The sequence below is a fragment of the Leucopleurus acutus genome (genome assembly GCF_964270905.1).
Source record: "Leucopleurus acutus genome assembly, chromosome: 10".
Taxonomy (NCBI): domain Eukaryota; kingdom Metazoa; phylum Chordata; class Mammalia; order Artiodactyla; family Delphinidae; genus Leucopleurus; species Leucopleurus acutus.
In genome coordinates, this window is record NC_139153.1 from 65,833,319 (window position 1) to 65,856,287 (window position 22,969).

The following is a 22,969-nucleotide window of genomic DNA, read 5'->3' on the forward strand; positions in this document are numbered from 1 at the left end:
CAGCAACAAAAGCTCAGAAGCTCATCTCAGAAGTAAAATTAAAGACCTATTGCCCTGATGTATGAAAGTCAAGCTGTCACTCTCAGCTACACCCTACTTCCAGGCTTAGGAAGACACATAAGGTGGTGGCGGCTCCTTGGCGGTGCCATTCACAGTGGCATCGTCGTACGGGGGTGCATAGCACCATAGTGTCATTGCTGGTAACAGAGGCCAGGACATCGGAGGAGTTCCTGCCACTGATGAATCGGTAGCAGTTCCAAACACAGCTAATCAAGTACCCCTTAAAAGTAAAGATAATGCTGATAAACAGAATAATAATAAAGACCAAACAAGGTAGGAGTCACTGACATGCTACCACCTTCGTAAAGAAAATCAGGAGGCAGCTGTCGTATGTATTCCTGGATAGAGTCTGGATAAACAAGCACAATGACTGCAACCAAGGTGTTCAGGGAAAAATCAAAGACCTGGTAACAGGAGAATGGGATGATCCAGGCCACGTGTTGCCTGTATCCTCCATAAGTAGCCACTGCACAGATCAGGATCATGAGAAGAGAAATTGCAATAGCAGTGCACATGCTGGCAACATCCATGAACTCAAAGTCACCTCCGAGTTCAAAACTTGAAAAGTGATACTGATCTGGATCAGCCAGGGCGCTCAACAGAAGCAGCAGTACCACGGCATTGATTATCAGGTACCAGACGCCAAGCAGGATGGTGCCGGTGCAGACATGGCAGCACAGGCAGCAGCTGTTGGAGTAGAACTGCGTCCAGGGGGCCACCATCTTCATCACTCAGGCCGCTGGCACAGCAGTGCGAGCGCGCACCCAAGTTTGCGGGAGCTTCAGCCGCATTGGACCGAGCCCGCCGCGTGGCTGCTGCCGGCTCCTCAGCCACTCCTGCTTGCGCTCCCAGCCCCGCTCGCTGCCCGCCAGCCCTTGCTCCACGACTCCCCCAAGAGATACGAGCAGTTGCCTCCAAGAATTATATTTTTTAAAAAAGCAATTATGCCTAAGTATTTATTTTTTAAATGGTCAGTGGTTTTACAACTATTTTCTGTTTAACAGTAAGTACATGGATATTAATAAAGAATTAAATTTGGTTAAAAATTTTTAAGGAACTGTCGATCCTTAAATTCAGAATCCTTGGAACCTAACATTCCAGATCAAAGACATTTCCGTTATCAAAACGGCTCTGGCTACCATAAGAAAAAAGATGCTGCTTTGAAATTATATTTTTGCACTTCCACTAAACCCTTAGATATATATTTGGTCTACTGAGAAATAATACAATTAATTATAAAGGAAACAGTGTTAGCACAAACAGTTCACATTAAAACTACTCACATTACAATTTTCAAGTAGTTAAAATATTTGACGCTTCGTACCTAGACATGCAAATATTTTATTTACTACACTTTAAAGATCTATCACTGTTTCACCTGATCTCTTGATTTCGATGCTTCATAGAGGTTCAGGACCCACATGACTGCATTTTAGAGATTAATCTGAACAGTAGAGCCACTTCACACTGCCTGTGACTCCTGAGGAACTACCTGGACACGACCACCAAACAAATGACCACTTGGTGTCAGTACAACCAACTGGATTGTACAAACCTGCAGGCTTCCTTCTCTGAAGCCAAAATGGCCCATTGCCTTTTAAACTTAATGTAGACCTTATAAGGTAAAGATATTTAAGGATTTCGGATCTCATTTACATATTGAAATGTCCCTTCTAAAAACACTTCCCATACAAATCACAATCAGCTTAGGATAGCATTCTTTAAATCAAAAAAGAAATCTCTTATTTTCAAGGGGTACTCCTATTTCTGATACTGGAGGGATCTAGAGATCAAAACTGAAACAGAGAGTATCTTTTTTTTTTTTAAAGAGATAAAGAATTTTTTTAAATTTTCTTTTTACACAGCAGGTTCTTATTAGTCATCCATTTTATACATATCTATGTATACATATCAATCCCAATCTCCAAATTCATCCCACCACTCCCCCACCACCACGTTTCCCCCTTGGTGTCCATATGTTTGTTCTCTACATCTGTGTCTCAATTTCTGCCCAGCAAACCAGTTCATCTGTACCATTTTTCTAGGTTCCACATAAATGCGTTAATATACGATATTGGTTTTCCTCTTTCTGACTTCACTCTGTATGACAGTCTCTAGATTCATCCACATCTCTACAAATGACCCAAGTTCGTTCCCTTTTATGGCTAATACTCCATTGTATGTATGTACCATATCTTCTTTAACCATTTGTCTGTTGAGGGGCATTTAGGTTGCTTCCATGACCTGGCTATTGTAAACAGTGCTGCAATGAACACTAGGGTGTATGTGTATTTTTGAATTATGGTTTTCTCTGGGTATATGCCCAGTAGTGGGATTGGTGGGTCATATGGTAATTCTATTTTTAGTTTCTTAAGGAACCTCCATACTTTTCTCCATAGTGGCTATATCAATTTACATTCCCACCAACAGTGCAAGAGGGTTCCCTTTTCTCCACACCCTCTCCAACATTTGTTGTTTGTACATTTTTTGATGATGCCCATTCTAACTGCTGTGAGGTGATACTTCATTGTAGTTTTGATTTGCATTTCTCTAATAATTAGTGATGTTGAGCAGCTTTTCATGTGCTTCTTGGCCATCTCTATGTCTTCTTGGAGAAATGTCTATTTTGATCTTCTGCCCATTTTTGGATTAGCTGGTTTGTTTAATATTGAGCTGCACGAGCTGTTTATATATTTTGGAGATTAATCCTTTGTCCGTTGATATGCTTGCAAATATTTTCTCCCATTCTCAGGGTTGTCTTTTCGTCTTGTTTGTAGCTTCTTTTGCTTTGCAAAAGCTTTTAAGTTTCATTAGGTCCCATTTGTTTTTATTTCGATTAATCTAGGAGGTGGATCAAAAGAGATCTTGCTGTCATTTATGTCAGAGAGTGTTCTTCCTATGTTTTCCTCTAAGAGTTTTAAAGTGTCTGGTCTTACATTTAGGTCTCTAATCCATTTTGAGTTTACTTTTGTGTATGGTGTTAAGGAGTGTTCTAACTTCATTTTACATGTAGCTGTCCAGTTTCCCCAGCACCGCTTACTGAAGAGACTGTCTTTACTCCATTGTATATCTTTGCCTCCTTTGTCATAGTTGACCATAGGTGTGTGGGTTTATCTCTGGGCTTTCTATCCTGTTCCACTGATGTATTTTTCTGTGCCAGTACCGTATTGTCTTGATTACTGTAGCTCTGTAGTATAGTCTGAAGTCAGGGAATCTAATTCCTCCAGCTCCATTTTTTTTCCCTCAAGACTGCTTTGGCTACTCTGGGTCTTTTGTGTCTCCATACAAATTTTAAGATTTTTTGTTCTAGTTCTGTAAAAAATACCATTGGTAATTTGACAGGGATTGCACTGAATCTGTAGACTGCTTTGGGTAGTAGAGTCATTTTCACAATATTGATCCTTCCAAACCAAGAACATGGTATATCTCTCCATCTGTTGGTATCATCTTTAATTTCCTTCATCAGGGTCTTATAGTTTTCTGCATACAGGTCTTTTGTCTCCTTAGGTAGGTTTATTCCTAGGTATTATATTCTTTTTGTTGCAATGGTAAATGGGAGTGTTTCCTTAACTTCTCTTTCCGATTTTTCATCATTAGTGTATAGGAATGCAAGAGATTTCTGTGAATTAATTTTGTATCCTGCAACTATACCAAATTCATTGATTAGCTCTGTTTTCTGGTGGCATCTTTAGGATTCTCTATGTATAGTATCATGTCATCTGCAAAGAGTGACAGTTTTACCTCTTCTTTTCCAATTTGTATTCCTTTTATTTCTTTTTCTTCTCTGATTGCCAAGGCTAGGACTTCCAAAAGTATGTTGAATAATAGTGGTAAGAGTGGACATCCTTGTCTTGTTCCTGATTGTAGAGGAAATACTTTCAGTTTTTCACCACTGAGAATGATGTTTGCTGTGGGTTTGTCATATATGGCCTTTATTATGTTGAGGTAGGTTCCCTCTATGCCCACTTTCTGGAGAGTTTTTATCATAAATGGGTGTTGAAGTTTGTCAAAAGTTTTTCTGGATCTACTGAGATTACCATATGTTTATTCTTCTTCAGTTTGTTAATATGGTGTATCACATTGATTGATTTGCGTATATTGAAGAACGCTTGCATCCCTGGGATAAATCCCACTTGATCATGGTGTATGATCCTTTTAATGTGTTGCTGGATTCTATTTGCTAGTATTTTGTTGAGGATTTTTTTTTTTTTTTTTTGCAGTACGCGGGCCTCTCACTGTTGTGGCCTCTCCCTTTGCGAAGCACAGGCTCCGGACGTGCAGGCTGCGCGGCCATGGCTCAAGGGCCCAGCCGCTCCACGGCATGTGGGATCTTCCCGGACCAGGGCACAAACCCGTATCCCCTGCATTGGCAGGCGGACTCTCAACCACTGTGCCACCAGGGAAGCCCTTGTTGAGGACTTTTCCATCTATATTCATCAGTGATATTGGTCTGTAATTTTCCTTTTTTGTAGTATGTTTGTCTGGTTTTGGTATCAGGGTGATGGTGGCCTCATAGAATGAGTTTGGGAGTGTTCCTTCCTCTGCAATGCTTTGGAAGCGTTTGAGAAGGATGGGTGTTAGCTCTTCTCTAAATGTTTGATAGAATTCACCTCTGAAGCCATCTGGTCCTGGAGTTTTGTTTGTTGGAAGATTTTTTTTTTTTTTTTTTTTTTGGGCAGTACACGGGCCTCACTGCTGCGGTCTCTCCCGCTGCGGAGCACAGGCTCAGTGGCCATGGCTCATGGGCCCAGTCGCTCCACAGCATGTGGGATCTTCCTGGACCAGGGCATGAACCCATGTCCCCTGCATCAGCAGGCAGACTCAACCACTGCACCAACAGGAAAGCCCTGTTGGAAGATTTTTAATCACAGTTTCAATTTCATTACTTGTGACTGGTCTGTTCATATTTTCTATTTCTTCCTGGTTCAGTCTTGGAAGGTTATATCTTTCTAAGAATTTGTCCATTTCTTCCAGGTTGTCCATTTTATTGCCATAGAGTTGTTGTAGTTGTCTCTTAGGATGCTTTGTATTTCTGTGGTGTCTGTTGTAACTTCTCCTTTTTCATTTCTAATTTTATTGATTTGAGTCCTCTCCCTCTTTTTCTTGATGAGTCTGGCTAATGGTTTATCAATTTTGTTTATCTTCCCAAAGAACTAACTTTTACTTTTATTGATCTTTGCTACTGTTTTCTTTGTTTCTATTTCAGTTATTTCTGCTCTGATCTTTATGATTTCTTTCCTTCTGCTAACTTTGTGCTTTGTTTGTTCTTCTTTCTCTAGTTCCTTTAGGTGTAAGGTTAGATTGTTTATTTGAGATTTTTCTTGTTTCTTCAGGTAGGCTTGTATTGCTATAAACTTCCCTCTTAGAACTGCTTTTGCTGCATCCCATAGGTTTTGGACTGTCGTGTTTTCATTGTCATTTGTCTCTAGGTATTTTTTGATTTCCTATTTGATTTCTTCAGTGGTCTCTTGGTTATTTAGTAACATATTGTTTAGCCTCCATGTGTCTGTGTTTTTTAGGGTTTTTTTCCCTGTAATTGATTTGTAATCTCACAGCATTATGGTCAGAAATTTTATATGATTTCAATTTTCTTAAATTTACTGAGGCTTGATTTGTGACCCAAGATGTGATCTATCCTGGAGAATGTTCTGTGCGCACTTCAGAAGAAAGTGTAATCTGCTGTTTTTGGATGGAATGTCCTAGAAATATCAATTAAATCTATCTGGTCTACTGGGTCATTTAAAGCTTGTGTTTCCATATTAATTTTCTGTTTGGATGATCTGTGCATTGGTGTAAGTGAGGTGTTAAAGTCTCCCATTATTATTATGTTACTGTCCATTTCTTCTTTTATAGCTGTTAGCAGTTGCCTTATGTATTGAGGTGCTCCTATGTTGGGTGCATATATATTTATAATTGTTTTATCTTCTTCTTGGATTGATCCCTTGATCATTATGTAGTGTCCTTCCTTGTCTCTTGTAATATTCTTTACTTTAATGTCTATTTTATCAGATATGAGTATTGCTACTCCAGCTTTCTTTTGATTTCCATTTGCATGGAACATCTTTTTCCATCCCCTCACTTTCAGTCTGTATGTGTCCCTAGGTCTGAAGTGGGTCTCTTGTAGACAGCATATATATGCGTCCATTCAGCGAGCCTGTGTCTTTTATTTGGAGCATTTAATCCATTCACGTTTAAGGTAATTATCAATATGTATGTTCCTATGATCATTTTCTTAATTGTTTTGGGTTTGTTTTTGTAGGTCCTTTTCTTCTCTTGTGTTTCCCACTTAGAGAAGTTCCTTTAGCATTTGCTGTAGAAGCTGGTTTGGTGGTGGTGAATTCTCTTAGCTTTTGTCTGTCTGTAAAGCTTCTGACTTCTCATCAAATCTGAATGAGATCCTTGCTGGGAAGGGTAATCTTGGTTGTAGGTTCATCACTTTAAATATGTCATGCCACTCCCTTCTGGCTTGTAGAGTTTCTGCTGAGGAATCAGCTGTTTACCTTATGGGAGTTCTCTTGTATGTTATTTGTTGTTCTTCCCTTACTGCTTTCAATCATTTTTGTCTTTAATTTTTGCCAATTTGATTACTATGTGTCTCGGCGTGTGTCCCCTTGGGTTTATCCTGTATGGGACTTTCTGTGCTTCCTGGACTTGGGTGGCTATTTTCTTTCCCATGTTGGGGAAGTTTTTGACTATAATCTCTTCAAATACTTTCTCAGGTCTTTCTCTCTTCTCCTTCTGGGACCCCTATAATGCAAATGTTGTTGCGTTTAATGTTGTCCCAGAGGTCTCTTAGGCTGTCTTCATTTCTTTTCATTCTTTTTTCTTTATTCTGTTCTGCATCAGTGAATTCCACCATTCTGTCTTCCAGGTCATTTATCTGTTCTTCTGCCTCAGTTATTCTGCTATTGATTCCTTCTAGTGTACTTTTCATTTCAGTTATTGTATTGTTCATTTGTGTTTATTTGTTCTTTAATTCTTCTAAGTCTTTGCTAAACATTTCTTGCATCTTCTCAATCTCTGCCTCCATTCTTTTTCTGAGGTCCTGGATTATCTTCACTATCATTATTCTGAATTCTTTTTTTGGAAGGTTGCCTATCTCTACTTCATTTAGTTGTTTTTCTGGGGTTTTATCTTGTTCCTTCATCTGGTACATAGCCCTGTGCCTTTTCATCTTGTCTATTTTTCTGTGAATGTGGTTTTTGTTCCACAGGCTGTTGCTAAATGATACACATGTCTAGGGGGCTAGAATGGCACCATGTTGGCTGACTGCTCCAGGAGCTCTAATCTGGCTTGCGGCTGCTGCTGCTGGTGGTTTTCCTTCCTTCCTTCCTCCCTCCCTTCCTTTTTCAGAGAGTATCTTATGGAGGATCTTCTAGAACCAAATGAAGCAGGGTTTTTGAGTGCAACATAAAAGAGAGACATTCTAAAGGTGGGGTCAGTAGGCAAAAGGGCAAGAGAGCTGGCAGAGATGCCAAGTAGAACAGCATCTAAACAGAAGACACCTGTGTAGAGTCTAGAGGATATCTATGAAACCAGAGCTTCTTTTACAACATCATCAGTTAAAACATTGGAGAAGAATGAGGAGGAGCAGTCCCACACTACCTGGTTAAGGTGGACATTCCATAAACTGGAGAAGCTGAAAGAGGAACTTACAAAGGTTTAAAGAAATAAACTGTGTGGTTTACATAGAGCAACCATTAAGTTTCCTAACCTGTGGGACTATATTATATAGTATGATTTGGGAGCTTAATAAGGGAAGTTCCATTTCTAACCTCTGAGAAAACTAAATGAATATAAGTATTTAATCTACATGTGAATTGTCCCTAAGGAACCACATGAAGCCATTTAACAAGAAGAGCTATTTCAAGTGGAAGAAACCCTCATCAGCATGTGATAACCAGAGTATCACGTGACCTCAGTGCCTACTTCACAACTAGAACCCCTCTGCTTTAGAAGGAACCATCAAGTGCAGGGGTACAGCTCTCCTGTGGAACTTTGGGGTTTTTTGGGTTTTTTCTTTTGGGTGGTTTTTTTTTTTTGGCTGTATCATGCAGCATGTGGGACCTTAGTTCCCCAACCAGGGACTGAACCAGCACCCCTTGCATTTGGGAGCATGGAGTCTTAACCACTGGACCGCTAGGGAAGTCCGTCTCCTGTGGAACTTTGAAAGACGGTACTCTACTAGGAAGAGGGGAGGCATGTTTGTACCAAGGCTAAAATGGTGACAAGCACCCATGCTGCTTACTCCTTTCCAAGAGTTAAGTGTCCTACAGGAACTGTATATCTCCTGGAAAGCAGGAACTCCTTGGGGAACACCGGTATTTACTCAACCACCTAAGAGTCACCTTGCCAATCTCAGCCTGACCCTCATTCCCACTCACTCCGGAAATGGAGAGGACTTGTGGACCATATACCCCAGTCTCCCTAAACTCTGCCAAGTACCAACAACCTGGAGCCAAAGTTTCCCCGTAAACCTAATATAGTAGTGTCCAATGGCAAAGATCATAAAACTACTTTTGTTCATTTATAACTATAATTTATAGCTAATTTATAACTTTCACTGAAACTTAGACAAGTCATTAATTATCTCTGGTCTTCAGTTTCCCCACCCATAAAGTGCAGCTAATATTTCCCATATAATTTATATGAAAAAGCCCAGTACAATGCCTGACATAAAGTAGGCATTAGATAACAGGTTGTTTTTATCTAAGAAGCAAAAGTCTGTAGAAAGAAGATAAAATTAAATGTTTGAGCTTGAAAATAATTCTGCCAAGAATCAAATACTTAGTGGTACTCAACCAAGGGCGTTAGAAATGTGTGTGGTGGGAGAGGAGGGGTGGCTCTAAAGATGAACATGGTATTTAGTGAGAGGGCCAAGGGTCTTATAAATATGCCCCACATAAACAAGAACTGTCCACACAATATGCCAATAGCACATTCCTGTTGAGAGACTGAAAGAGTACAACCAATCTAAAATGAGGGAAGAAGACCCACTTTGTAAATTATTAAATATGGCAAGAATTCCTTTTAGGAAGAGAAATGAGCTCAAACAACATAAGTATTATTATAAAAATAAGGAGAATGGATTATTTCTAGAAAAGACCATTAAAGACTCAAGAAGAGACCACCCAACCAAAACCAAAACCAAACAAACAAAGCAAGCTTTGTTGTTAAAACAGAAAGATGAGGGACTTCCCTGGCAGTCCAGTGGTTAAGATGTCGCCTTCCAATGCAGGGGATGCAGGTTCAATCCCTGATCAGCGAGCTAAGATCCCACATGCCTCTTGGCCAAAAAACCAAGACATAAAACAGAAGCAATATTGTAACAAATTCAATGAAGACTTAAAAAAAAAAAGGTCCACATCAAAAAAAAAAACCTTAAAAAAAAAAAAGCAGAAAGATAAGGCATAGAGAAGTTACCTAACTTGTCCAAGTTTGTGCCCAGGCAATGTAGTCCTACATTCCAAACGCCTACCACTACACTATACTCAATGCACTAGCAAGCTAAGAGTGAGCAGAAAAACTGAAAGAGCCATTCATGCCAAGGTTAACATAGCAGCTTATTTTTTTCACATGTTCACAGCTGTAGTTTTATGTATATTATGTATATTTCACTTTCTGCCATTTAACAGTTCTGCTATCATGACATGTTTATAATCAACATTAAACTGAATTCAATGGAATACAGTAGCTTGTAAATGGAATTAAATTCTTTATTAGAGTAGATGGGGTTTGCAAACTATACTCCACACAGCCCTGGAGGTCACCTCAGACAGAAGGCAGGGAAACACGGGCCAAGGAGGCTCCCAAATCAACAAAGCCAGTTTCAGTTTTATCTTTTCTCTTTTTTGGAGGAGGCATTCACATATACTTTTATCAAGAAAAGGGTTCCACTGATCAAGAAAAATGCTTGAAAACCATGGAATCAGATGAACTATTAAGATCCCTTGTAGGTATTAGATTTCAAAGTCCTGAAAAACAACTCACAGACTATATGACCAAGAAAGGCTTTGAAGTTTTTACTGCCTTCAGAGCTAGTATATTTATACTCTACCTACTTATAGAATTTGAGAGGGATGTTAAAAGTATAAATTTTAATGTCACATATAGTGATAATTATTTTTAATTTAACAATAAAACACACGCACAAAATAAGACAAGAGCTCTCAAGCATGGGAGAACACTATGAAGCAGTATCTTTGCATCAAAGAAATTTTTTTTAAAGTCATGTATGTTGTCTTCCTCCTCCTTTAAAAACACTGACATGCATTTTAAAATTTGAGTAGCCACTCTTCACTTGGCTCAGCTTTTTCAAGAGTTACAAAAATAAATGAGACATGTATCACCTTACATTTTAAAATCGATATTAGACATTCATCAAATTAACAGGGCAGAAAGAGGTGAAGTGCCAAAGGGAGGCAAAGGAAAGGGAAAGAGATTATGAAATGGAGCTCAGCAATGGGAGAAACCATTTGCAAGTAAGAAGATTCTCAGGAGAGGTGGCCTGAGAAGAGGGGAGAAATAATCTCTCTGCATTCTGATATATGATTGTTACATGATGTTGATTCTGTATTCAACAGATAGTTCACTGTCTAGTAGGAGAAAAGGATAAGTAAACAAACACCTAAAACACAATGTGTTAACTAAAATAACAAGCGTGTGCATAATATAAGTGAAAAGGGAAGTAGGTATTTCCTTCGGGTAGAGGGGTAAGAAGGGGGGAGGAGGGAAGGAGGAAAGGTGAGTTCACCAGGGTGCTGAGGATGAGCAGGGGTTTGTTGTGAAGAAAAAGGTATTTCAGGCAATAGGAACAACATGAGCAAGGGCATGAAGAAGTGAAATCATGTGGTGTCTTTGGGGACTGGCTGTGGAGAGTAAAGAGGTGACTAAGGATGAAAGTGAAAATGAGACCAGACCAGATCATGAGGAGCTTTTTTTTTTTTTTTTTTTTTTTTTTGCAGTATGCGGGCCTCTCACTGTTGTGGCCTCTCCCGCTGCGGAGCACAGGCTCCGGATGCACAGGCTCAGCAGCCATGGCTCACGGGCCTAGCCGCTCCACGGCATGTGGGATCTTCCCGGACCGGGGCACAAACCCATGTCCCCTGCATCGGCAGGCGGACTCTCAATCACTGCGCCAACAGGGAAGCCCCATGAGGAGCTTTAAGCCCTGTGCCAAGGAGTTTGGCTCCATTACAGGAGGCACAAAGGTTTTTGGCAAAGAATGATGTTACAAAGGATGACACTAAACATTATAATTTTTTCAGTCAGAGAAATACTTCAAGTTTCCACTGGCTGCAAAAACATATATGAGAAAATTAATTCCAGGACTCCTTTAAATAACTCCAAAGGTCCCACTGGCCATGAGTCCCCAGTTAAGAGCTCCCTGAGGACAGGAACTCTTTTTTAATTTATTTTTCTCTGGATCTCTTAAGACATAGGATATAGAGAAACAAATAGGAATTGGTCTGTGATTAAGGATGATAAGATAGAACACTCAAGCTTCTGGCCTGATCATCTCAGTGGGATGACAATTACAAGAATGTAAGTTTTGCCTAGGAGATACTAAAATACAAAACTCTACAGAATATCCAGAGGTTCTGTCCACAAGCACTTAAATACAGGTTTGAAACTCCAAGGAGTCTGCACCACAGATATGACTTCGAGTACCATGTATGCCGTACTGGTGACAGATGAAGCCAGGTGGGTGGATGAGGTCACAGAGCATAAACAGGGCCCAGCTCACAATCTAAGACAGGCATACCTTGGAGACAGAGCTGGTTCGGTTCCGGATCAATGCAATACAGTGAATACTGCCATAAAGCGAGTCACATGAACTTTTTGTTTTCCCAGTGCATTACGTTTACTGTACACTGTAGTCTAAGTGTGCAACAGCATTATGTCTAAGAAAACAATGCACATATCTTAATTAAAAATTCCTTTATTGGCAAAAACCGCTAACCATCATCTGAGCCTTTAGCAAGTTGTAATCGTTTTTGCTGGTGGAAGGTCTTGCCTCCATGTTGATGGCTACAGACTGATCAGCTTGGGAGTTGCTGAAGGCTGGGGCAGCTTAAAGTAAGAGAACAATGAAGTTTGCTGCCTTGACTGACTCTTCCTTTTATGATCAATTTCTCTGTAGCATGCAATGCTGTTTGATAGCATTTTGCCCACAGATGAAACTCTTTCAAATTGGGAGTCAGTCCTTTCAAACCCTGCCATTCCTTTATCAACTAAGTTTATGTAATATTCTAAGTCCTTTGTTGTTATTTCAACAATCTTCACAGCATCTTCACCAGGACTAGATACCATCTCAAGGAGCCACTTTCTTTGCTCATCATAAAAAGTTAACTCCTCATCGGTTAAAGTTTTATCCTGAGATTGCAGCCATTCAGTCACATCTTCAGGCTCCGCTTCTAATTCTCTCACTACATCCACCACATCTGCAGTTACTTCCTCCACTGAAGTCTCGAACCCCTCCAAAGTCATCCACGAGGGTTACAGTCAGCTTCTTCCAAACTCCTCTTAATGTTGATATTTTGACCTCCTCCCATGAATCACAAATGTTCTTAATGGCATCTAGAATGGTGAGTCCTTTCCAGAAGGACTTACTTTGCCCAGATGCATCAGAGGATTCACTATAGCCTCACAAAATGTATTTCTGGGCTTCCCTGGTGGCGCAGTGGTTGAGAATCTGCCTGCCAATACAGGGGACACGGGTTCGAGCCCTGGTCTGGGAAGATCCCACGTGCTGCGGAGCAACTTGGCCCGTGAGCCACAACTACTGAGCCTGCGCGTCTGGAGCTTGTGCTCCGCAACAAGAGAGGCCGCGACAGTGAGAGGACAGCGCACCGCGATGACGAGTGGCCCCAGCTCGCCGCAACTGGAGAAAGCCCTCGCACAGAAACGAAGACCCAACACAGCCAAAAATAAATTAATTAATTAAATAAAAGAGAAGGGGAGAGTGTACAGGGTAGGAGAAAGACAGAGAAGAACACTCAAGTTGTAATTTAAAATAATTATTTAAAAAAAAATAAAATAAAATAAAATGTATTTCTTAAAGAACAAGACTTGAAAGTAGAAATGACTCTTTGATCTATGGCTACAGAACGGATGTTGTGTTGGCAGACGTGAAAATCTCGTTGCATATCTCCATCAGAGCTCTTGGGTGACCAGGAGCACCGTCGATGAGTAGTAACATTTTGAAAGGAATCTTTTTTTCTGAGCAGTAAGTCTCAACAGTGGGCTTGAAATGGTCAGTGAAGCATGTTGCAGACAGATGTACAGTCATCCAGGCTTTGTTGTTTCATTTACAGAGCACAGGCAGAGCAGACTGAGCATAATTTTTAAGGGCCCTAGAGTTTTCAGAATGGTAAATGATCACTGGCTTCACCGTAAAGCCACCAGCTGCATTAGCCCCTAACAAGAAAGCCTGTCCTTTGGAGCCAGGCACTGACTTCTCCTCCTTAGCTGTGAAAGTCCTAGATGGCATCTTCTCCCAATATAAGGCTGTCTTGTCTACATTGAAAATCTCTTGTTTAGTGTAGCCCACCTTCATGAATTATCTCAGCTGGATCTTCTGGATAACTTGCTGCAGCTTCTACATCAGCACTTGCTCCTTCACCTTGCACTTTTATGTTATGGAGAGGGCTTCTTTCCTTAAACTGCAAGAACCAACCGCTGCTAGCTTTAAACTTTTCTTCTGCAGCTTCTTCACCTCTCTCAGCCTTCACAGAGTTGAAGAGAGTCAGGGCCTTGCTCTGGATTAGGCTTTGGCTTGAGGGAATGTTGTGGCTGATGTGATCTTCTATCCAGACCACTCAAACTTTCTCCATATCAGCGGTAAGGCTGTTTCACTTTTCTTATGATTCGTGTGTTCACTGGAGTAGCACTTTTCATTTCCTTGAAGAACTTTTCCTCTGCTTTCACAACTTAGCTGTTTGGTACAAGCGACCTAGCTTCTGGCCTATCTTGTTTTTTGACATGCCTTCCTCACTAAGCTTAATCATTTCTAGTTTTTAAAGTGAGAGATGTGTGACTCTTCCTTTCCCTTGAACACTTAGAGGCCATTGTAGAGTTATCAACCGACCTAATTTCAATACTGTTGTGTCTTGGGGAATAGGGAGGTCCAAGGAGAGGAAACGAGATGGAGGAATGGCTGGTTGGTGGAGTGGTCAGAACACACACATTTACCAATTAAGTTCACAGTCTTATGTGGGCAGAGTTTGTGGCATCCCAAAACAATTACAATAGAAACATCAGAGATTGCTGATCACAGGTCACCATAACAAATATAATAATAATGAAAAAATTTGAAATATTGTGAGAATTACCAAAATGTGAGACAGAGACACAAAGTGTGCAAATGCTGTTGGAAAAACGGTGCCAGCAGACTTGCTCAACGAAAGGTTGTCACGAATCTTCAATTTGTAAAAAACAAAATTATCTGTAAAGCACAATAAAGTGAACGTCAATAAATCAAGGTATGTCTGTAGTCCCATGGCAAAAATGAGACTAGACAAAGAACATTCAGAGAAGAAACAAGAGAGGTACCACGTGAGTCTAAGAAGGTACACACTTCAAAAAACATTTAGAGTTCGGTGCCAAATGTTAGAGGGTCAGTTAGTATGAAGACTGGAAAGTGGCTACTGGATTTGGAAACTGGGTAGTTGCTGATAAACATCACTGGAGTGGGTAAAGGACTGACTAGTTTGAAAAATAAAAGTAAATGGGAAAAAGAGACAATGAGTGTAAATCACTCTGTCCAAAAAGTATGGCAGTAAAAAGAAGGAGTGAGAGGTACTAGCATCTTGACAGGTCATCAGGTGGAGAGAAGTATGCACATTTTGTGCATTATCTTTTTTTATACAACTTCTGTCTAGAGACTGTGAGAACAAGGACTGCCTTCAGTATTCTTACAGCACCTACTAGATTATATAATAAAAATAGCAGCACTACTAAATCATTGTTTAGAATGCAATATATATCTCATTACACTTCACTAAATTTTAACTAAATTCCTAGTATAAAAAGGAGGCCGCTAGACTGAACCAATTAGTCATTAAATTCAAGTCATTTACCCGCATGGGGTCGCTGTTTAAAAGGGACCACACCCTGCTACATAATTTGACAGGCTCTGTGAGCAACCGGGGATGCTGTAAGATGTTACCTTAATTCCTTCACCCTGGGCTGCACAGGGACATACTCACCTCCATAGTAGAGTCCTGTAGCAGTGCACATCCGCCACTGTCCCTGATACATTCCTGCTCTGCTGGGGCTGCACATCTGGACGCTGACATCTGCAATCTCTTGGGGCTCTAGCGATCTCACCATCACCATGTTCACATGTCCAAATTGGTCTCCCCCGACATATTTAAGACAAACCCCTGGAGGCCAGGCCTCTGCCCCTGAGTTCAAGCAAAAGAAAAAAATGTTAGGCAATCAATGGTCCTATGCTGAGTGCAGTTCATTACAAAACTGTAGAAGAGGTCTCTTTGTCTCTCACACATATGTAAACCTATCCACGTATCTTTGAGCTATGTAACACCTCACTGATCAGAAAGAATCAGAGTCAGCAACCTCTGACCAGCAGTCTATCCCTAACAGAAAGCACACACAGCAAAAGCAAGGCAGTTCCTCAAGAAAATGTGTTTTGGGTGACCCAGGGAAGGCCACACATCACACTGAATCTGTAGAACCTAAGAATGATGTCAGAAAAGAGCCACGGAAATGAAGCTCAGGCCCACATCTTTGGAAGACTGCTTTCTCTACTAAGAACATGTACCCATTTGCACTTGACCTTTTAAACTGACATTCAAAGTAAAAATATGTCTGACTGTCCCCAGTTTTTCCATCGAGGAAAGAGGATGAAACTTTCCATTGAGGAAAGAGGAATAGTTTCTGTATTATTTTCATTTTAGAACTGCTTTTTCCCTGATGTACGACTTTTCTTCTGGAGTTCCTAACAATGAAAAGATCGAGGGTCAAAAGACTGCAAATAAGACAAAGGAGTCAAGTGAAAGTTTCATTTTCAGGTTCAAACAGTAGTGGGGAAAATATGGATAGTGGGCCCTGATAACAGTACAATGACCCGTTGTCTCAAGGGTGATGATACCAGCAAGAGGTGCTTGTAGAAAGAATAGGAATGGCAAGACAGAGAAATGGCTTTGGCAGGAATGTCTTTCCCTCCTTTGGAAGTGGGAACAGTCTTATTTGGGTCCCACTCCTGTACACATATTTTCACGTAAACTAACTCAAATGAGAAATCAATATATTGACTTCTGACCAGTCATAGGTGGCCACACAGTGACTAGATGTGATCTTTCCTGTGAAGTCTCTCCAACAGACTCCTTTTTACTATATACAGAAAGCTCTCTATATTTTTTTGTTGAGATACATACATTCATTATAAAAGCAAATCACCATGAAAAGCTGGACATGGAAGGACTTTCAGCATGCTTGAAACTCATCTCCTAACAGCACTCTAGGATTCCTCTGTACCTTGTTTGTGAAGTGCCAGGTCGGTTTTGATATACTTGATGGTCTACTACTGAAAAAGAGAACTGGAGAGAAAAGCAACCAACGCTCTACTGCTGAGATCTCAGCCCCATAATGAACAGCACCTGCTGTGGCTCTTGGATTTTTAGGGGTAGCAGATGGAGGAGTGGTCGCTATGTCTGTCAGACCCTCTTTAAAAAAAATCCTGCCAGCAAAGTGCCCTCTTAAGTTAACACTATAAAGGGCAACTGCTGCTGTGGAAAAGGTTGTGGATGATACACTGGCAATACATGAAAATTCTTTTTTTTCATTTCTGGGGCCTACGGCCCAGCAAAACCATATTTGTCTTAGTCAAGAATAGTAGCAGATGTGAAGTACCTTGGAAAATGTCAGTCTCTTTAAAGACCAAGATCCAAGAGGAAAATTAAACTACTATTATAGGGCTGAATTCACAATTATTCTTTAAAAGACACACATACACATGCGCGCGCATGCGCGCGCGCGCGCACACACACACACACACACACATCTATAACAAGACAATGTTTATATGAAAATCCAAGAATGTGTCTGTTTTCGAACTTTAAAGGAAACAAGGGAAACCAAGACTGTCTGGGTGTGGAAAATACTTGGCTGTCCTAGGCAGACAAGCACAAGCAGCTGAGACAGTTGGATCTCTCATCTGTGCAAAAGAGGGAGTACTGCTGTATTCCCAGGATACTGAGTTAGTTGGTAAAATGTTAAATGATTAACAATTATGAGGCTATGGTCCTGATCTTTTTAGTACATCAGACCCTATTGATGTGGTTCTTGGAGAGCCTCTTGAAAAAACTGGAAGAGTTATACACCACCAACTCTGAAGTGTTAATCTGCTATAAAATGAAGAACCAATCATCTGCCTTCTGAGAGTTACCAACAGTTTATTATGACATATAGTTCTTACAGCCCCCAACTGTCAGGTCAGGTAGTTCTGAAAAGGTCACTGATACTGACTCTTGATACAGAAGGAAGGGAAATACTGATGAGCTACTTGGCCTACCAGGCTAAGCATACTGGAAAAATCTGGATTTGAGAAGCATAACACAATAGCACTTCAAATTAAGTCTGTTACAACTAGCTTAATGGGGGGGGGTAGATATATATAAGAAGAAAAGAAAGACTAATCTGTGTTTTATGACTTTCCAAGTTAAGTATCGCAAGCACACATATGACTAAGGCTGCGATTCTCCAGCTATCATGGAATATAATTTTATTAAAAAACATAAAAAGTCAAAACAAAACAAGACAAGAAACCTGTCATGTGGCAATTCTGAGATGATAGAGAGCATGGCAAAAATGAAATAAAAGTCCATCAGTTCCAGAAAGTCTGAGACTTACTAGGTATAAGTGATTATAGAAATAGTCTGGAGACAACAAGGAACATCCAAAGAGCAAGACAGAAGACAAACCTCAGTGAAGACCCCCCTCCCTCTTTTTAACCCCTGTAGCTTTAGAGATTGCATTTCAAATTAAGCTACATGCAAACAGGGACCTTCACTGATCTTGTTGCCATTTTCTTCCTGTACCTGATAAAGTGACTGCAACATAAGAAACTTATTTTAAGGAGTCAAAAGAAAAATGGAGGGAATAGTTGTTCTTTCTCAAGCTTCTTTTTTTCCCTCAACTGTTGTTTCATATTCACTTTTATGTAGTTTAGAAAATAAAGATGACTCTGACGTCACTCTCTCATATAACAATCATAACTACTTCATTAAAGTCAGAGAAACACCAGAGTTATAATATGCTTAGTTTAACACTCACCACAGCTGGACAGCAGAGCATGGCTCTAACAACTGAAAAGCTGTAAGTGTTGGTAAAGAGAATTGTCTCCTTTCATCTTCAGAGGGACAGTTTCAAATTTTCATTTTAAACTCCAACTGTAAAGTTTCCTGGTCATGTTTCCCAAACTTCTAAAACTTACACAGTACCAAAAGTTTGGATCCTGGGATTCTGCATCTATGTCATTAAACGTCTCACTTCAGTTTTTCTATGATCTGAATATAAGGACTTAAACAATATTAGGTGTTTAATTTTAAACAATGTGTGACATTTATCTTCTTTGGGGAAGGTGCTGGGACAGCTATATGCAGTTCCTATCAATCTCATCTTTGTAAATTTGAATTCCTGATATGCCTGAAACATGACAGTAGAGAAGCACCGTGAAAAATTATTTATGAAACTCTTTCAGCGAGCACTTATCTCTTAGGGAAAGTTATGAATGAGAGTAAGAGAGCCTGAGGAGAAACAGCTAAGCCCTACCCTAGCTCTTTTTTTTTTTGGCCACGCCATGCGGCATGCAGGATCTTAGTTCCCCAACCAGGGATTGAACCCATGCCCCCTGCATTGGGAGCACAGAGCCTTAACCACTGGACTGCCAGGGAAGTCCCGGCCTACCCTACTTCTTTGTGTTACCACTCTATTTCCAGAAAAAACCCAGGCCAGATTAGAATGACACCAAAGAACCAGTGCCTGTGCATGCTTTCCTTATCTCTCTCTCTAATAACATACCTGTCACTTAATTATGTGAGGCCAGTTTCTTCTTAATCAAATGGAAAGCATTTAGTTTACAGACACAAAACTATTTTACAACTGATGGAACGATTTCCAGAAGAATAAAAAACCTACCTGTTCCAAGTACCTCGAAAGGTAAAATCTCTAGCAACTGTTGCCCAGTTTTTAAGAGGTATACAGGAACAAAAATGTCCTTTTACAGAAAGACAGGCTGCAGACCCAGAGACTGTTTTAAACTGGAGTTACTATGCAAAAGCAGGACAATAAAACAAATTTTCTCCAAGTCAAGGTGAAAGGCAAGCTCTTTGGGGTTCTGATTTGACATTCTCGCCATTTTATATCAAACCCTTACAATCTCCCATTAACCCAAGGAACTGTCTAGTGAGTGAGTAGATATTTCAAGAGGCTTTCTGAAATATAAAATGGTTATTTTGCAGCAAGATGGTATTTAAAACATTTCAAGAGTACTCTAACAACTTTCAATATTTAAAAACACTATAAAGAACCCATGGAAAGCCAGACCATTTCCAGTGTTTTCACCATTAAGTAAACAAGGTCTTGGAATAATTCTTTTAAATAAACAAAACTTTTAATAAGCTATACTTTCTAAACAAATGTTACTCATTTTAAAAATTCATGGCTAGGTTTCAAAAGCATTTTTGACCAGTAACACAGATTTTAGTAATTCAGATAAGAAATATGATGAATAAAAGCTGACCTAAAGAGATTGTTTTAATATTTTTAAAAGCAGACAACACTAAGCAAGGTGAGAAAGAAATTAGACAACGTAAAGATAATCAACCTTGGAACAAGAATTTCAAGAAAAATGGCTGTTTTCCTGTATTACCATGTGCCTCTCAAACTAACAATGCACCAAACAGTGTTATAACCAAAAGAGAAAAGAAGCTAATGAAAATTTACAAAGCCACTGATGTCCCCAGTCATCTACAACACTGGGTCAATCCAGATTATGTGCTTTCGCTCAGTGACACACCATCCAAGGTAAAGTTAATTCCAAATTAGCCAGAAAAACTAAGAATAATAATTTGGTACATTAATTATTATATAAAAGACTAGCTTGGCCAGTCTCTCCCCATCATAAAAGAACTGAAGTATAAAGAACTGAAAAGTAAACAGGGTCCAATAAAAGGTCACTTTTATAGGTTTGAGTCCCCAGAGTTTTATATCATTTCACATCAGATTACCTTACTAGACATGGCTCCCCGACACCAACAAACTTTTAGCTAAATATTCCTTTTGTCTAGTTTTCCATCTCTTAGAATTTCTTTTGTAAATCCTCATTAATAAGGAAGTTAAAGCATCCTCACCTAGTCAGCATAAATTGTTACTGGATGAGACAAGAAATACTAAACTCACTCAAATTAAAAAAGTCATTAGAAAAGAATTAACAAGTAAAAGGTGATAATAAACATTTACTAATACATATTCAGATACTATTTTCAAAGAACTACGGTTAACTTATGTTAAATTTTTCTTAAGTCAGCAGTACGTCAAAACAATGTCTTTTAAAAAAAGCAATTTCTCAATCTTTCCATCTTTTCTATTCTGAGCAAATTCCTACACTTCTTACCCAATTTTTCAAAGTGATGTTAACATCTCAAATAGATAGCTCAATGAAAATTCAGATACAATCATCCTTGTGGTTGCAAAGAAATAAGCTTTCAAAAGAGCAGATGCTCACAACTCTAACTACCTTGTTCCATTCAAGGATGTACCTCCTCTAGCTTGCTGGAAATAACTGGAAGATTAATTAGAGCAGAAATAAAATGATGGAGTAGAACTGTACAGGTGGAGACAATACCACCACCACACACAGGCCTAGTTCCTGGTATCAAAAGAATATTGAATTGTGTTTAAATGTCATCAAGACCTAAATTCTTCCTAATCTAGGGAGTATTTTATTGGTGTTTGGGTCATCATACCAGTAACAGAAAATTCTACATCATGTATAAGGAAAAGCTCAGAGTTACACAATCACATAATTTAAGCTAAAACACTTCCTTATTTCTTTTAACTACTAAGAAAAAGAAAACTGGGCAAGGAAGATTGCTCGTTATACATTTACCAGAATTTTGGATTCGCCATGTTTTTATAAATTGAGTATCAGGAGGTATCGACTCCCCTTCTCCTATGGTGACATCTTCAACAAAGGACATAGAGGGCACACTGATGTTTGGGCTCTCAAAGTCATAATAGGCGCCAATTGCTGCTTGTAGGTTCCTACAAATAAAGAGAAAAGGCAAAAGACTTCAGTCCTCTCCAGAGCATATTATCCTAATTGTCAAACAAAAGGAAACTATAGAACCCATATATAGAAGGTATATAGAAGGCTCCTGGTATGTTAATCTTCAGGGTCATTGATTCTGGCTAAGGAACAACAGGAAAAACGTCAGGACCAAAAACTTGTGCATCACTTTCTTCCCAAGGTACCCACATAGAAAGTAACAAACATTATGAGCACCATCAGCAACAATGTGAGGAAATCCCCCTCTTACCCATAAGGACAGCAAGTATTGGTAAGGGAGTCAATTAAAAGAGAGCTCCTCTGTAGCTGTGACTAAACTCCAAAGAAGCTCCATTAAAAAAAAAAAATCTAATTATTTTTTTAAAAAAGCAATACATGCACATGATTCAAAGTTTCATACAATGAAAACTACCCATCTTATCTCTTCCTTCCTACACACACACAGGTAATCATTCGTTCATATTACTTTCTTAAATACCCTTCCAGAACTTCCTTATGCACATACAAGCAAATGATATACATTCTTATTTCCCCCCTTCTTACACAATTGGTAGCATATTACACACTGCCCTTTCCTTTATTCCCTTAACACTGTATCATAAAGACATTTCTAAGTCAGTACACAATGAATATCCTCATTGTTTTTTACAGCTGTATCCACTGTATAGATGTATCATTATTTAGGTAACCAATCCACTTTTGAGTTTGCTTCCAATCTTTAATTCTTCCATATATAAGATTAAGCACACATAGTTTAACATACAATTGCATCTGTAGGATAAAGTCCTACAAGTGATACCGCTGGGTCAAAGGGCATATATTTGTGGCTTTAATCGATATATCTAAACTTCCCTCAATAAAAAAGTTACATACTTAATGAATGCTCCCACCAAGAATGTATGAAATTGCCTATTTCCCCACTTGCTCATCAACGGTGTTTCTCCAACATTTTGGATTTTTGTCGATCTGACAGGTAAAAAATAAGATCTTGGTGAGGTCTTAACACCATTTTGTAAATAGTGGTGTTCTTTATTTTGTTTTTTAAGATTTATTTATTTATTTTTGGCTGTATCAGGTCTTAGTTGCAGTACACAGGATCTTCGTTGAGGCATGCGGTATCTTTCGTTGTGGCGCGTGGGCTCTTCGTTGTGGTGTGCTGGCTTCTCTCTAGTTGTGGCATGTAGGTTTTCTCTTCTCTAGTTGTGGCACGCAGGCTCCAGGGCACATGGGCTCTGTAGTTGTGGCGCGCGGGTTCCAGAGCATGCGGGCTCTAGTTGAGGTGTGCAAGTGCCGCAGTTTTGGCACATGGGCTTAGTTGCCCCGCGGCATGTCGGATCTTAGCTTCCTGATCAGGGATCAAAGCCACGTCCCCTGCATTGTAAGGTGAATTCTTTACCACTGGACCACCAGGGAAGTCCCTAGTGTTCTTTTCAATTACTTATAAACCCCCTTAGGTCAGAAGGAACTACCAAGCACACAAACCAGAGTCCCTAACTGAACAGAATCACATGACTGACAGCTTGGTTCTTCAGTGCCAGAGACCAAAGGCCGCTAAGGGGTTTAAGTTAGCTGTGTTCATTAAGGATCAAAGAAATT

At 39.7% G+C, this 22,969-nt stretch overlaps 1 protein-coding gene and 1 pseudogene across 4 annotated transcripts in view; both read right to left on the reverse strand.

Annotated features, from left to right (window-relative positions):
- Positions 1 to 22,969, reverse strand: part of ILRUN (inflammation and lipid regulator with UBA-like and NBR1-like domains) — a 127,238-nt gene that overhangs the window by 67,940 nt on the left and 36,329 nt on the right. For all 3 annotated transcript variants that reach the window (XM_082849057.1, XM_082849056.1, XM_082849058.1), the window contains exons 2-3: positions 21,194 to 21,348; positions 15,270 to 15,467 (exon numbers count right to left, since the gene is read on the reverse strand). In XM_082849057.1, coding sequence (XP_082705183.1) covers positions 15,270 to 15,467; positions 21,194 to 21,348 — 353 coding nt within the window. The remainder of the gene's footprint in view (positions 1 to 15,269; positions 15,468 to 21,193; positions 21,349 to 22,969) is intronic.
- LOC309966983 (lysosomal-associated transmembrane protein 4B-like) lies at positions 106 to 1,573 on the reverse strand (annotated as a pseudogene). The gene has a single exon. The product of its transcript is annotated as a lysosomal-associated transmembrane protein 4B-like (transcript).